General features: G+C 39.0%; 3 protein-coding genes across 3 annotated transcripts; 1 reads left to right on the forward strand and 2 right to left on the reverse strand.

Annotated features, from left to right (window-relative positions):
- Window positions 1-1,000: 1,000 nt before the first annotated feature.
- nudcd3 (NudC domain containing 3) lies at window positions 1,001-4,804 on the reverse strand. The gene is made up of 6 exons (XM_010774172.1): window positions 4,449-4,804; window positions 3,634-3,953; window positions 2,864-2,996; window positions 2,625-2,768; window positions 2,352-2,540; window positions 1,001-1,370 (listed from the first exon to the last, which is right to left on the reverse strand). The coding sequence occupies exons 1-6, from the start codon at window positions 4,644-4,646 to the stop codon at window positions 1,260-1,262; spliced, it is 1,095 nt and encodes a 364-aa protein (XP_010772474.1). The 5' UTR covers window positions 4,647-4,804; the 3' UTR covers window positions 1,001-1,259.
- A 209-nt stretch (window positions 4,805-5,013) lies between these two features.
- mrps24 (mitochondrial ribosomal protein S24) lies at window positions 5,014-7,041 on the forward strand. Its single transcript, XM_010774173.1, has 4 exons — window positions 5,014-5,280; window positions 6,050-6,127; window positions 6,222-6,333; window positions 6,551-7,041. The coding sequence occupies exons 1-4, from the start codon at window positions 5,239-5,241 to the stop codon at window positions 6,832-6,834; spliced, it is 516 nt and encodes a 171-aa protein (XP_010772475.1). The 5' UTR covers window positions 5,014-5,238; the 3' UTR covers window positions 6,835-7,041.
- Window positions 7,042-7,473: 432 nt separating this feature from the next.
- LOC104948056 (N-acetylglucosamine-6-sulfatase-like) lies at window positions 7,474-12,657 on the reverse strand. The gene is made up of 9 exons (XM_010774216.1): window positions 12,546-12,657; window positions 11,938-12,143; window positions 11,769-11,851; window positions 11,123-11,241; window positions 10,930-11,033; window positions 10,736-10,837; window positions 10,540-10,650; window positions 9,989-10,099; window positions 7,474-9,275 (listed from the first exon to the last, which is right to left on the reverse strand). Exons 1-9 carry the CDS (start codon window positions 12,655-12,657, stop codon window positions 9,126-9,128), a joined length of 1,098 nt encoding a protein of 365 aa, XP_010772518.1. The 3' UTR covers window positions 7,474-9,125.
- Window positions 12,658-15,857: the final 3,200 nt, after the last annotated feature.

Genomic DNA, 15,857 nt, shown 5'->3' on the forward strand with positions numbered 1-15,857 from the left:
AAGGAGTGGCTTCGTAAGAAGCATTTCAAGGTCCTGGAGTGGCCTAGCCAGTCTCCAGATCTCAACCCCATAGAAAATCTTTGGAGGGAGTTGAAAGTCTGTGTTGCCCAGCGACAGCCCCAAAACATCACTGCTCTAGAGGAGGTCTGCATGGAGGAATGGGCCAAAATACCAGCAACAGTGTGTGAAAACCTTGTGAAGACTTACAGAAAACATTTGACCTCTGTCATTGCCAACAAAGGGTATATACTATCCCCCTGTGTGCCTTGGCATTGCCAACAAAGGGTATATAACAAAGTATTGAGATGAACTTTTGTTGTTGACCAAATACTTATTTTCCACCACAATTTGCAAATAAATTCTTTAAAAATCAGACAATGTGATTTTCTGGATTTTTTTTCTTCTCATTTTGTCTCTCATAGTTGAGGTATACCTAGGATGAAAATTACAGGCCTCTCTCATCTTTTTAAGTGGGAGAACTTGCACAATTGGTGGCTGACTAAATACTTTTTTGCCCCACTGTATATGAAGAAAAAATAAAAGTCTGAACCGGTAATGAGATGAGAAGGTGAAAAAGATCAGTCCTTGCTAAAGTCTTCAGGTGGACAGTAACAGATTCACCAAGGGACAAGATCTCAGTTTACATTCTTCTTTTTTCATGAAACATTTCTATTTGTACTTACAGAAACTTCAGTTGAAACGCCCAAAACCTGGTTTATATCGTTGGAGAGGTGTTCCATTTGGTGTAAAAACTAAATGCAACAAACACACACTGAAAACATCAGACCTATGAGTGTCCAGGTTTTTCTCACACACCAGCTGCTCAATTGAATCATTTCCTAATATTTAAATATGAGCAGTGGATTTTCTTTTACCGATTTTCTGAAATTAAGTAAAAATGTGCGCTACATTTGGAACGCTAACCTGGCTACTGAGAGAAGACTAAAGGCTGAACATTGTTGGCAAATTGGTATGGGAATTCAATAAAATCACTCATATAGGCACTGAAACGTTTTTTAAATAAAGATTAAAACATGTAACAAATGTATCAGATATAATTCTGACAAAACATCAAATCAGCGTATGATATAATGACAAGTACTCGTCGGTAATCCCACTCCAAACAGAACCAGCTTCAGTGCTGCTCTCCCAGCAGAGGACGAATATAACAGAGCAGCAGGTAAATGTTGACTTTCCTACAGCCAGCTTTGCAAAGAAACTAGCATTTAGTTCGTATTTGGCTGAGTTTTGTCCGGGCTTCAGAACTGCACCGCGCTGGCCGGGATGTCAAACATGGACGGGTCGAACTGCTGCCCCCTGAACGGAGAGCCTTCAGCGTCCCAGCCCTTCTTCAGCATGTCATGCACCTTCTGTGGAGAGACATGGAGGGAGATGTGTGAAATACAGTATGCACCATTCAGGCTATCAAAACCCACAGTGCCATCTAGGGGTAAGTCAGCTCCACGTGCAAATGTTGAGCGTAAAAACACATTGATGCTGATTCAGACAGCGAGCACATTTCTATCAGTGATTTCATACCATCATGTTTTGCTTTCACTACTGTACAAGTCGTGAGTGTTTATTATTTTCTAAAAAAAAACAACAGAGTGAAACATCTTCATTCTAGTAGATCAAAATCATGTCGATTTTAAGAGTTTTAATCTCCAGTTTAACTTGAATTTAAATCATATTAATAATTTAGACACAAAAACCTAATATTTGTGAATGAATGACCAGGACCTTCGGCATTAGTTCCGGCTTGTGAAAAATAATGTGGAATGAGGAATGGTATAATTACCATAACATACTCAGTGATGGGAGATTCTCAATTTGAAATATAATTGTGTGTGATTTTGAATTGTTAAAATATATTATTGGATCTCAGTGTGAGAGGAGCATGCAAGCGTCCCTTACAGGGGGGATTCATTTGAGGCTTCAACACAAAATACTGCTTTTAAATCAAATCAATGTGGCGCAGTGGTTTAGTCTGCTTATCATCAGATCAGGGGACCAGGGAAGCACAGGTTCTAAATTGCTCCTGAGGCTATTGTCCACAGTGTTCAATGTATTACATGTCTGATATATGTAATGTACAGCCATTTGAGCACTTGGAAAAGTGCTAAAATAAATACATATACCGTACATGTCTAAATGAAGTTGTATGGAAAACCACCTGTTTCTGAATGATCAAAGAAACCTAGTTAACAATAAAATATATATCCTACTTTATACTTATATATATATATAGTATAAAGTAGCAACAAGTTTGTCTAAACTGTTTCTAAGTACATTTCATGAGTAGATGTGCTTTTTTCCATGGCTTGAATCGCTCTATTGGGTTGGGTCTTTACCGTTTCGTGACTCTGTGGTTTTCCCTGCAGCTTCTGATGGTAGTCGAAGGAAAGTCGGTCCAGAACGGCGTGTTCCTCTTCATCAACCGTTGCCATGGAGCGCTCGCGGTTGATTTGGTTTATATCAATTTCGGCCTCTCCTTTCAGCACTGCGCTCCACCAAACCTCTGATGTCTTACTGAGGGACAGCTGGAGGTCCAAAACAATGAGGTCAATGAAATGATGTTCATTTAAAAGATACAAATCTGTAAACATGTATGAGTGTTTACTCACGACCACACAGTTTCCAGGCTCCAGACTCCACAGAGAGTTTTCAGTGTTGATCTTGTGAGTGAACTCTCCCTCCATCAGTGTTTTTTCTTCGGCACCCTCCCTCACACACACCTGCATGCTGCTGGCCAGCAGATTAACTCTGACCTGACGACACACAGCATGTTAAACTCACAACTGAAATCAGTAGAATGATAATTGAGGAATTCCTGGTATGTCAGGAGGTAGAAAACACTGTTTACCTGTTTGCCTTTTAAAACCGTCTTTGGCACAAACACGCGGATCTCCACGTCGGTGTAGTCCTGAGACCAGCTGTAGTTTTCCCTCACAGCCCCGTTGTAGGTGTCGGGGTCGGCCTGCAACTTGTCCCGACTCCTGAAACACAAAATACACACAGACAACAATCATTTAATAACCCATGATATGTCAAATATCTTGTGCTCCTCCCCTGTCATTTATTTGACATGCATAAACACTCACTGGAATTCAATTAGGATTATTATCAGATTATCCTATACTACAGCTGGGCAATTATGACTCTGTATCCTTCTTACTTTTGTCATATCAATATGTTTGAAAAACGATTCTATCAGACATAAGAATACAACCTGGATTTTGGTATGTGGGTTCGTTAAGTCTTGGCCGCAGTGTGCCACACAAACGTTTTAGACGATGTGTCTCATACTCTAACGCTGTGATAGAAAGTCGACTTATTATAAGAAAGACCTGGTTCTGAAAAAAGTCTGGTTGTGTGGTCACACTTTGCCATTACTCAATTACAACTGTTGAGTTTTAAATCTGATTTGGGTGTTGGAAACTGATGGCCTCGGGTCTGTTCCAGTCTGGGTCAGTTTCTGTAGACAGTTGGCAGATAAAATCATAAAGGTGTCCCATCTTTAAACTTAGAGCTCATGAAGATAATACTGACAACACAGTGTGCATGTACAGAGATGTACTAATATGACATTTTTCAAATGACTGAATAGAAGCTTTTAAGGATAAAGAAGCTCACCCTTCTGCTGAGGATGTGCTGGCTGCAGCTGCCTGGTCTCCCTTAGCTGAATGGCTGGGACCTGAGCTGCTGCTGCTGCTGCTGCTGTGGGGCTGGGGGCTCACAGTCGCCGCTGAGGAGGAGGCAGCAGCTGGAACATCAGCAGCATCTGAAGGGGAGCTCTCCGTCTGTGCCTCCTCTGAGCTCTGCTCCACGGTCTCCTCTGCCACCTCCAGCTCTTGAAGTGCCGGAGGAACACATCGACTCTGCTCTCTCCTCTGCACCTCGCTCAGCTGCCTCTCTCTGTCCTGATCTGCCAGCTTCTCAAAATTCTTAAACGTCTGAAGAGGAAATCAAAGATTATTACAGGTCAAGGCATGAATTTCACTAGTTTTTATAACTTGATTCAGATAGGAGGAACTAAACAGCTGGCTCTTGTCTCATTGAAGCACAATAGCTTTATCTAAACCTGATATTTAAATCTATAGTTAATTAGTTTCTCCAGGCTAAAACTATAATGCAGTCTATTACAACAGTCCTGCAAATAAATACTATCTTAAACAAAGTTTTAATGGTTCGTTTTTGGTGTTTCTGTTATTTAGCCTAACCTCATTGATTTACATGGGATGGGCAAAACAATAAAAACACCTCTCAATGTATCTGTCAATTTCACAATCCTCAAACCAACACATCCTGTAAGAGAAAAGCAGACTATGGAAATGTATTTAGTATACCAGTGATCTAACTTAATGATTTGTGTTGGTTGCGAGGGGTTTAAGAGTTAAATAGCCATGTTGCCATGACACTGAAAACACCAATTTGTTGACTAACTTCACCTTGAGCACCATCTTCTCCGCCACGCCGGGAGGGAAGCCCATCTTATCGTTTGGACCTGCCAACAGGCGATAATAGTCCGTCTTGCGGTACAGAAACCCAAAATAGACCTGGAGAAAGTCCTGAATGTTTCCAACGTGCTGCAAGATCCCGAGCAGAGCGTTGTCGTACATCTCTGTCATCTGCAGAGGCGACGCCATCGCTGCTTTCACTGTATAACCGTGTTCACTGACTTTAAAGATATGTAAAACAGCGAGTTATAACCTAGTTGTAAACTTCTTGTGTCCACAAATATGAGTTTATGAATAAGTAAGAATCGCCTCTTAACGCCTGGTTCTCTATCCAGAACAATAATAACACTTCCGGTTAAGTATTTTCAAAATAAGTGCTCCATCTCCACAAACACGTACAATTTGATACATTTAATTACACAAAGCCAAGAAACGTAAATATAAAGATATGTAAGTGTCCTGTGTATGCTTTACATCACTAATGACGATTACAAATACTTTTTTTCCAACCAAAAGGTTGTCCAAATGGTTTATTTTTTCTTTATCCGGTTAGTACAGCTCAACAGTCATCCGCTGGAAACAGCTGCCTAACTGTCGGATAAACAGTTCCACTGTATAGGCATAGTTTACCGGAAAAATAGCAAATTTACTTTTCAACAATTACTTATAATCAGTGCAGTGTTGCAATTGTATTTCAATATTCAAGGTATAACAGAATATTAAGAGTAAGAGTAATAATCCTTAGCTCTCTGGGGTCCCAACATTGTCGTAATCAAAAAACATGGCGGCGGCGTCCTTGAGCACACGAAGCTCGATGCTGTTAGTAAGTAAACTAATATTTATCTGTTTTTAAATACTTATTTATGTTGACATTTTAACATATTGGTTTGCTATGCTGTATTCAGCTGTACAGTTTGAGAGGGGGTTCATTACAAGCTAACAGTTTAAAGTACTAGCCGCTTACAGCTTTCTGTATGTCATCTCGTCAAAGCGTTTGATAAGGATATCCTTACTCTTTATAAGATCTATTTATTAATTTACTGTGTCACATATTCAGTCTGCATTGTAATTATCCAGATTATTCTTAATGTTTTAACACATCTATGGTGGACAAACGACGTATACATTCACATAACTGTATTCGTACAGTGTACTCTATTATATGATGCTTTTAGATTAATATTCCTGCTGCATTAATGTGTATTTTGCATATTCATGCTGTAGATGTTTTAGGATATGCTTAAACTACTTAGTATTCTGTTGGTTGGATGTAGTGGAGTAAAAAGTCCAATATCTCCCTTGTAGAGATGTAGTCGAGTAGAATAATAAAGTAACATAACATGGAAATACACGAGTAGATGAAACTTACTTACATACTAACCACAGTACTTGAGTAATGTTACTTTTTAAATTCCACAACTGGGCTTAATCAAGGGTGGATATGAGTTAGGGTAAACTGGGATATGTAACTGAATTTCATCATTTCACAAGCCCAATTTATACTCTTTGGTAAACCCATTAAAGCCTTCTGTTCTCAGCACTTGTTGCAGAAATCTGATGGTTTTTTTTCTTTCATGGTGTTTCCTCTGCAGAGCTCTTTGGCAAGGTCTGGCTCATTATGCAGCCCGTCTGGAAGCAGAGCCCTCCACGTCACTGCGGTGTGCTGCAAGGTGAACACTGAGCTCCAGACATCAAGTTAACAAGCTGACGTCTGTTCAACATGTCTTTTTTACTGACTCTTTACCTTTTCTTTTATCTTATAAGAATCATGCAGCTAGGATCCGAGTGGGGAAAGGAGACAAACCTGTGACCTATGACCAGGCACTACCCCCTCATTACATCGGCCACCGCAAAGGATGGCTGTCGCAGCACACCAGTACGTATAACCACAATTTTTAAAGAGCAATTTAACAGCTTGGATCTGGTGTTTCCCTCACTCCAGACTGACCAAAATTAATATCTTGTAAATGTTTTCAATTATTACAAATTTTAAAATCAAGATTTTGATCCATAATTTTTCCACAAACCTTAATTGATTAACTTTGGATTTAGTGCTTCTATCTCAATACTACTCTCCTTGCCGCTACTACCAGGTAACCTGAAAGGAGAGGGGGGTGCAGCTGAGAGGACCATAGAGGACGTCTTCATCCGGCGCTTCATGTTCGGGACCTTCCACGGCTGCCTGGCAAATGAAATTGTGATCAAAAGGCGCGGCAACCTGCTGACACTGTGCATTTTAATGCTACAGAAATTACCACCACCGAAGTTTTACTTCCTAATAGGCTATACAGAGACACTACTGTCACACTTGTACAAATGCCCCGTGAAGTTAGAGATTCAGACCCTGGAGGATAAACCTGTGTACAAGTACCTCTGATGGATATGTGAAATGCTAAAGCTGCATTCTTTTCTTGTAGATATAAAAACAACGACTGGATTCTGTTATTGTATAAAATGGTGACTTTGTTCTGGTTTCCTTTATCTTTTCTCAGTGTATCTAAACTTGACTAATCAATTTTCATTGGATTTCAGTTTCAAGGTATTTGTGACTCCGGATAAAATAAAAATATATTTGAAAAACTTATCTGCAATGTCTCTTTCTAGAAATCCTGACTCAGTTACTTAAAGCTGCCATCCTGGTTAAAAGTTCATGTTGCATGTTCTATATTAATTTCCCCCACGTAGGATTCAAAAGCAATTGGCCCTCCCTTTTTAGCAGTTATTAGGATATATAAACGTTTTTTAATGGTTTATTACACTATAATGTAGTTGCAGGCAGATACAAGGCTGCTGTATAAACTTAGTAAATGAAAATGTAGGTAAACACAGTAATAATTTAAAATGTCTTATGAGATTTTATCATTAGTGACACTTAACATGTCCTCAAAGATGATTAGAACTACATTATAGTTCAATATGGATTTATTTAATATTTCAGTGCTTATAAATGTTGAATAGTCAATTGTACTTTATTAGCTGTGTGACACCTCTTTGAAATATCCACATAACAAGTTCATTTAAATGCTTCTTTTGATTTATTTTTAATTTAATCACATTGCAAATACATTCACATTTAAGGCACGTGAGCCTCGTCAGTGCAAACACAAGGCACACAGGATCAAAGCGTTCATTTCATATGGTACCAGGTACAATTTCCCCTTTCTCACAATTACAAAATCCTCAACATATCTCAAAAGTATCACAGCCCTTTCTCCATCTTTCTGTTTAAAAAGGCTCAATAAAAATGTTACTAATAACAGTGTAAAATATTGTAATAAACAAACATCAGGATTGAAAAACTAAAATGGTGTTAAGTCTTTAAATCTGAGGCACAAAAAGGAGAAATAATCCAACACATCACGATGTCCAATTAAAAAAGCCTTTGTGTCAGAACTCAAGTACTGCTGAATAGATATAAAAATATGAGTTACAAATATTCAGAAAAGAGCTTTACCATGCATAGATAATATTGCAAAGAGTTTGAATTGAAGGTCTTCACGATGAAAATGAAGATAAAGCCAGCAGCAAAAGGACTGGAAACAGCAAGCCTGGCTCTGTGCAAAGGTAACCAAATAAATGTAGCATGACCATTAAAGTTTAAAATTGTTTGTTTAATTTATACACAAACTGACCTGTCAAAAACGACAAATAGTAGTTTTATTGTTTTTTTTTTCAGTTGGTCTATTTCCTTCCAAGCAAAATTCAGGGACTCAAGAAACAGTCCTATTCCTTTATTATTCCTTGATAAAGTTGCAATTTGTTATTTCTACCCAGTTTCTATCTGAATTAACCAAACAATATGACATTTTGATTGGTGAGCTATAAAGCCGCAGCTAGGTGGATTTTGTTTACCTTTGAACACCACCAGACTAGTTGTTTCCCCTATTTCCAAATGTCTTTATTGTGCTAAGTGAGTTTACCATCTACTTTTTATGGACAGACAGACATAGGAGTGGCTTCAATCTTCTCATTTCCCACTCCTAACATATAAAACTATTCCCTTAGAGATGATTGAATACATGACATCCACAGTGTACAAGTGAATATTTGGTTATGTGTCATTTGAACAAACATTTTAGTTTGGCATTTGAACCTTGAATAATGGTAAAAATCATTAAAAAGCGTTTTATTCAGTTCATACGTAGAGATGCAGAACAAGAAGGACTGACTGACGGAAGATCTGCACCATATAAACTGGGTAAGGAGTTATCTTAAAATAACATATAGTAAACTTAATGCGAGATGTATGAGCACAGCTCGGGAAAACAGACGGAACATTTTCATAGCAAACATTTTGGCATGCCATTGTAAGAGAAACACAGGTGTTAGGAATATATTTAAAAGGAAACATTTGGGAAATATGCTAATTTGCTTTATTCTGGAGGGTCTGTACAAAAAAATCCTTGTAGTTGTGCAAGCACTATTTATATTACTTTAAGGACAATTTCTTCCTTCCCAACCAAGAAATAGGCACTAGCAGAATCTAGCCATCCTTCCTTTTTATAATTAACACCAGTGCTTTTCCTACGAAGACATGTCACAACACAAGAAACATGGTCATTAAAAAGCCTGATCCAGCTATCATACTTGTGGTATAATTTGGTCAGATGAACCAACCCGTCTTCCACTGAGGGCACGAAGCAGCTTTGACAGAGCGCTGACTCTGCTTTACTTGACGTCCCGGCAGCTGTTGCCCTGACAGGACTGGAGCTTTATGAGCCGCTGGTTCATCGCCTGCAGGACGGCCGGGTCCACCGACTTCACGATGTTCTCCAGCTGGTGGGGGTCTGACGTCAGGTTGTACACTTCTACAAACGACTGGGGACACAGAGGAACAAGAAAGAGATATTCAGATCCTTTTTAATTAAAGTACAAAAACCACACTGGGCAAATACTTCATTTCCTGCATTCAAAACCTTGAATGTATGTAGCGAAATGTATTTTTAGGATGAAAAGTAAAAGCAGTATACTATTAGATATGATGTCTCTGGATTAATATAAATGCTGCATTCAAGTGTATATTGCATTTCACTGCTGTAGGAGCTAAAGGCTATCTCATTTAAACTCTTTGATATTATGTTCTGTAGCTTTATCTCCTTCTCCAGCAATTCATACTATTGTATAAGATCCTCAAATTATTTCTGGCAATGCTCCCTTTTTAGAACTTGTCATGAGATCGGAAAAAATGTAGTTTTTTATCTTTATGACGATGCATTTTCCAGCTTATGCATAAGGGTAATATATAGTTTATTTAGTTTAAGAAGTAGAAGATAAAGAAACCCTTCCTCTTTCAGTTTATCACAAACTTTAAAAATCAGCATATCTGGAGATAGATTTTAACAGGACAGGAAGGGGATACAAAAACAATTATAATTAAAATGAGCTAAAGCTGTCAATTTTTCTTTCGAAACAAAAGGAGTAAAGAAGCATAAAATGAAAATACTCAAATGAAGAACCTCAAATTGTTATTAAGAACAGTCATTGAGTGAATGTCCATCACTGTCTGAATGTGTGTCACAGTCTCACGTTACCTCACTGTCTGCGAACTCGCAGTACTGCAGGTCGTGTTCCTTGTCGAGGGTCCTGACACAGGCGTAGGTGTTGTTGTAGGCGTCTTCACACACGCAGTCCGGGAAACATTGCTGAGAAAAATCAAGTGATGAGTCATCGCTGCAGCTTAGAATTACTGTCATTATCGTTTTTGGAAGCTGAAACCATACACACTCCTGCCAACTACAGCGGGTAGTGATGCAAACTTCTGATACGCAAACATGTAATTTAAACCCAACTTTATTTAGCAAAACAACTGCATTGTTGCAACTGTATAACTTTCAGTCATATCACACATGCCTCCCCTGCAGGTGTTTGAGGTGTTTGGTGTTACATTTCCTTTCCTCTGAGCATTTTCAGATCATGAGATGTTTCTGAAAGCTCCAGAAATGCTACTGAATAAACCTTGTGTGAAGATAATGATGCATTTCTGCTGGATAAAGGGACTTTAACAATTAACCAACAATTTGCGTATTGATATCCTATAATTATTCGTTAAACGTTACAGTCTTTTCTTGCTGTATATACTCACAGAAAGTCCAGGGCCCAGTTTAGGACATTCAGGGTCAGTTTTTTCATGTCCCTCTCCGGTGTATTCAACAAGGAAAAAGGGGCGTGCAGTGCCATTACGCAGCGTTGGGGCCTAACAGGCAGAGAATTATTAGGTGATGTTATTTAAGTTTGAGAAACAAATGACATTTAGAAAAACATTTAAAGAAGAAGCTGACCATCTGAGAGAGGAACGACTGCCCATCCACATTCAGAGTTGTCAGGTTGACACCAGATATGTCCAGAATGGTGGGAGCCAGGTCAATATTCAGCACTGGAGCCTGAAAGAGCCATAAAGAAATTATTAAAAGACAAACTAATACTATGGATTAACAGATGCAAAGAAAAATATGCGTGTAAATGTGTGTCAGACCTGTAGTGTCTGGTTGGGTTTGATGCCAGGACCGCGGACGATGAGTGGGACCCGGATGTCAAATTCATACAGCTGCCTCTTGTCAATGGGCAAAGAGAACTGACCTGTGAACAGTGGAGATTACTGTGAGGGAGCACACAGACAGGAAGTACAGAGTATATATGTATCTGAGTACCAGAGGAGGGGCTCTCACCTGTGTGGTATCCGTTATCAGAGGTGTAGATGATGTAGGTGTTGTCCAGTTCCTTTATGCTTTCAAGTTTCTTCACCAGCAGCTCCACCATGTCGTCCACAGATAACAGGGTCTGCCACCTGAAGGAGAGATCATTATTTACATTGTTTAAAGTCTACAGTTTGGTAATGTGCTCTGATATAAAGGATAAATATTAAATATAGAATATGTGCACTGTGCAGTGAAATGTAGGGTGATATACAAGGTTACGTAGGTTGATGTCCAAAAAATAATTACAATTGAAATAAGAGTACAAATTAAATAAATATAAAGGACATGACAATGTACATACTATGACGTGTTAATTCTTAATTTTTTAAATAACAACCTAAAAGTAATTTCCTTTTCAGTATTTTTGGTCAATGTATTTTTCTTATTGAAAATGTCAATTATATACTGTATGAATGGTTTTGCAGAACAACAAAGTATGTCCCAATCCCTTTCTTTGATTCTAATCAGTGAAAAAACATTCTCAAATGTGAAAAATATTCAGGGAAAAACAAACTAAATAAAGACTTATAGTAAGGAAACTGTGATGCCAAATATGACATCATAAATATTCATTTAAACACAACTTTCAGTCTGAATCAGATTTGTCTTGCAGTACCTCTTCCTATACGCATTATCCAGGAAGGTGAGGGAGGTTTTGGGCATGGGGCTGACAGGCTGACGCAGCAGCCAGTGTTTGTCCTGAAGCACAAAGAAACATATAGATTTGTAAATAACATTAAAAACTGTCATATATATCAACAAATATTTGATCATCTTGAACACACCTTCCCTGGTTTGTCAAAGCTCCCGCCTCGAGGAGCTTTAACGTCGCCGAACTCCTTCTGGTACTGCGGGGCTGCCGTCCAGGGGGAGTGAGGCGCGGGGGGGGAAAGCATCATGAAGAAGGGATGCTGAGGGCTCCTGTCATCCAGGAAGTGAAGCGACCGGTTCGTCTGTATCGAGGAGAAATAAGCAGGGACTGAATACACAACTTATTAAAAACACATATGGAGATACTAACACAGAAACAGCCACTTAGTCTGTTGTAACCTGGATCAAATATTGGGAAATAAACACTGTTAGTGTATAAATTGGTAGAAAATAAACTGGAAGAGGTGAAAACCGGGGGGGTTGATTCTCCATCTGTGAGTCATTATAAGCACAGGATATGTAATAGAGCTGGTCAGAAGCTGTTAAACACATGTTATTAGATGTGAGTCATGTGACTGATGCTCAAAGGCACAGACTGTGATTTAAATACGGCCTTTCACTGCTGAAGAAAACTTTAGATGCTTATTGGACAAATGGAGGAGTTTCCACCGCCCTTCACCCCCCCTATTACCTTTGAGGATACTCTTCCTTCACCCCACAGCTCTCTCTACTCTCCGTTCACCCTCGTCCACCCTCCTGGAGTTCGACCACATGAAGGAGATACAGAGGGTTGGCACCAACTCCTTCCTGGAGTTCAATGACTGCATGAAGGTGATACGCAGGGTTGGCAGCATGTCCTTTACCCCCGCCCCTCAACGACGGCCACCACAATCACCGAAGCAGAGACGCGCACCATCTCCCCCGACTTCATCACCGTGCCTACGTCAACCACCTCCCCCCCTTCAAGACAGCATCTGCGGTGTCCGAAGCCTGATAAGAATGTGTGTGTACAAAACGCAGCAAACTCTAACTGATATGTGCTGGGTCCAGGCTCAAGGGCGTATGGCACTCTCAACTCTTTCCAGGACATGCCGGGGCCCTGCCTGCCAGTAGCTTTGCCGATATCTGTGTTGATAGGTAATAGATTGAGAGCGGTGAATCAGCTTAGAAACAGGAAGCGCTCAAACGTTTGTGTGAGTTTATCAAATTTAGCAGTGATTCCATGTCAGCCACAGCTCATCACAAAAAATCTGACAGATTTAACAAACTTAAACTAGCTTTATTAAATGTCAGGTCTTTGGCAGGAAAAACGTTTTTAATCAATGATCACAATCTCGATTTTATGTTTTTAACGAAAACTTGGATTGAACAACTGTTGATGATTTTCATCTACTGGACTTAATTATCTCAAAGTGTCTGAATATCTCTAAGGTTGTGGTTACTGATGTTGCACTCTCTGATCATTCCTGTGTTTTCTTTGAGAGCCTGTTCACAAAAATGTTTAAAAAGAGGTAACCACAAAGCGATATTTAACTGAAAATACTAGGGACATTTTTACTCAGAATTTTTCTTCCACACTTGCCCCTGCTAACATCTCAGTAAATGAGCTAGTAGATCATTTTAATTCAATTGAATTTTGCCATTGCTCCAACTAAGATAAAGGAAGTGACTGGCAAGAAAATATGTCCATGGGGAAAGGCCATGACCATGAAAACAGAAAAAAGAGAGTGTCGGAAAGCTGAACGCAGGTGGCGAAAAACAAATCTCCAGGTTCATTTTGAAATCTATAAAGAGAAACTTGGCTTTTATAATTTGGAATTGAAAATTGCACGACAGTCTTTCTTCTCTGACATCATTGCCAAAAACAAAAACAACGCACGTTCCTTGTTTGCTACCGTTGACAGACTAACAAACCCCCCAGTGTCAGTAGCCTCTGAATTTCTATCCACCAGGGCCTGCAATGAATTCGCCTCCTTTTTCACTGACAAGTGCCTCTGTATCAGGTACAGCAAATGTTTTGTCCCTGTGTCCACTTAAAATCAATTCAAACACCATGACACAATTCCAACAGATTAATGATAAAAACCTAGAGGACATTATTCAACTTCTGAAATCCTCCTCCTGATGCCTTGATATTATTCCAACAGGATTTTTCAAAAATGTTTTTCATAGCATGGCCTCCGATCTACTTCATATAGTAAACAAATCTCTTCACTCAGGTGTTTTTCCACAGGCCCTAAAAACGGCAAACATTAAAACGCTCTTTAAAAAGAATAATCTAGATGCTTCAATAATTAACAATTACAGGCCCATATCAAACCTCCCATTTCTAGGTAAAACCATTGAAAAAGTAGTTTTTCAACAGTTGAGTGATTACTTGCATTTAAATAACTGTTTCGATGTGCTCTATTCAGGCTTTCATCCAAACTACAGCACTGAGACTGCTCTTGTAAAGTTCTTCAATGACATCCAACACAGACAGTGGCAGAACTTCAGTGTTAGTATTATTAGAACTCAGTGCTGCGTTTGACACTGTTGACCACAACATATTACTAGACCGACTGGAAAATTGTGTGGGACTTTCGGCAACAGTTCTAAATTGGTTTGAATCCTACTTAAAGGACAGAAACAACTTTGTTTCTATAGGTAAATACTAGGGCCGGGACTCGATTAAAAAAATTAATCTAATTAATTACAGGCTTTGTAATTAATTAATCGCAATTAATCGCATTTTTAATCGCATATAAATATTTGACCTGAGAACAGTGAGAAGCAATTTTTTTCACATGGATTTTAGTATACCATTGAATCAATGGTATACTAAAATCCATGTGAAAAAAATTGCTTCTCACTGTTCTCAGGTCAAATATTTATATGCGATTAAAAATGCGATTAATTGCGATTAATTNTAGTGGTTTTCCTGGTTCTCAAAGCGCTTTACAAGCAAGCAAAGAAAAATAACAAGAAAAGTACTAAAGTGCTATACTAGGTGGAATAGGGTCGAGGGGTTAGTGGAATAGGAGTTGAAGGCAAGAGTGAAAAGGTGAGTTTTGAGGGCTGATATATATTTATATATATTAGATTAGTATTCCTTATGTGACCTGTTAAAGTCTAAGTACCATTTTAAGCACTTTGACTCTTGATACTTTCAATGAATTCACACACACACGGTTGGATCTGACTGATCCTAGCGTGATAGTGATGGACTGCTGGGAGCATGTGGCATAATCCCGTCTTGATTTGGCGCAGTGCCTGGTGAGGTATTACATTGCTCACAGGCTGCAATAGTCCCACTGTTCACATGTGCATGCTCGCACACATTACTGCTGCCCGGGAGGTGAGAGTGGGATGAAAGTGGTGATGGGAGGTCATCAGGGACATGGAGCTCTACAGTGGAGGAGTATTCATGGAGACTTTACGGAGTGATAATGGATTGGTTGAAGATTTATAATGGCTTGGATATGAAAAAAAAGTTATTATTATTATTATTATTATAGGTATCTCATATGAATGGGGCATAAGAGAAGCTATGATTCCCTCCTCAATTGGACTCTATGTTGCACGTTGAACATCCTGAAAGTCTTTACTGACTGATTATGAGGTGAGACTTATATAAATGGTGGAATCTAACTATGTTCATTCAACCAAGTACTACACTTAAGTACATATTTGAAGTACTTGTACTTTCCTTGAATCGTTCTGTGTATGCTACTATACTGCTGCTCCACTGCATCTCAGAGGGACATATTTTTAATTCACTGAATTAGGTATTGTCATGTTTTGGATCATTTTTCAGTTTCACCAAAGAGATATTTCTATTTACCTATCAACATAAAAGCGCGACGAAAAAAAAATCTGGTGACTCTTTTTGAGGGAAGCGACCCCTAGCTTGGGAACTACAGGAGTAAACTATCTAACTGTATTATAAAGTACTTCAAAGTAGCTCCACCTCGAGAAGCAACAACATTACAATACTGCTTTAAACCTGACCATGTGAGAAACAATCAGATAGTCACTGGAGACATGTTACTGCAGCACGAGTTCTGCTGATTCT

The sequence above is a fragment of the Notothenia coriiceps genome, unplaced genomic scaffold, assembly GCF_000735185.1.
Source record: "Notothenia coriiceps isolate Sejong01 unplaced genomic scaffold, NC01 NC01_scaffold00013592, whole genome shotgun sequence".
In the NCBI taxonomy this organism is placed as follows: Eukaryota; Metazoa; Chordata; class Actinopteri; order Perciformes; family Nototheniidae; genus Notothenia; species Notothenia coriiceps.

What these genes read in the sequence shown, in the direction of transcription:
- nudcd3 (XM_010774172.1), bottom strand. Translation starts at nt 4,646, where the DNA reads ATGGCGTCGCCTCTGCAGATGACAGAGATGTACGACAACGCTCTGCTC. An exon ending in CGGAGAAGATGGTGCTCAAG is followed by an intron (nt 3,954 to 4,448) that starts GTGAAGTTAGTC and finishes TTTCCTCTTCAG; the next exon opens with ACGTTTAAGAATTTTGAGAA. An exon ending in AACCACAGAGTCACGAAACG is followed by an intron (nt 1,371 to 2,351) that starts GTAAAGACCCAA and finishes GTCTCTCCACAG; the next exon opens with AAGGTGCATGACATGCTGAA.
- mrps24 (XM_010774173.1), top strand. Translation starts at nt 5,239, where the DNA reads ATGGCGGCGGCGTCCTTGAGCACACGAAGCTCGATGCTGTTA. An exon ending in TCACTGCGGTGTGCTGCAAG is followed by an intron (nt 6,128 to 6,221) that starts GTGAACACTGAG and finishes TTATCTTATAAG; the next exon opens with AATCATGCAGCTAGGATCCG. An exon ending in ATGGCTGTCGCAGCACACCA is followed by an intron (nt 6,334 to 6,550) that starts GTACGTATAACC and finishes CGCTACTACCAG; the next exon opens with GTAACCTGAAAGGAGAGGGG.
- LOC104948056 (XM_010774216.1), bottom strand. Translation starts at nt 12,657, where the DNA reads ATGCTGCCAACCCTGCGTATCACCTTCATGCAGTCATTGAACTCCAGG. An exon ending in GCTTTGACAAACCAGGGAAG is followed by an intron (nt 11,852 to 11,937) that starts GTGTGTTCAAGA and finishes TTTGTGCTTCAG; the next exon opens with GACAAACACTGGCTGCTGCG. An exon ending in AGTCGTTCCTCTCTCAGATG is followed by an intron (nt 10,651 to 10,735) that starts GTCAGCTTCTTC and finishes TCTGCCTGTTAG; the next exon opens with GCCCCAACGCTGCGTAATGG.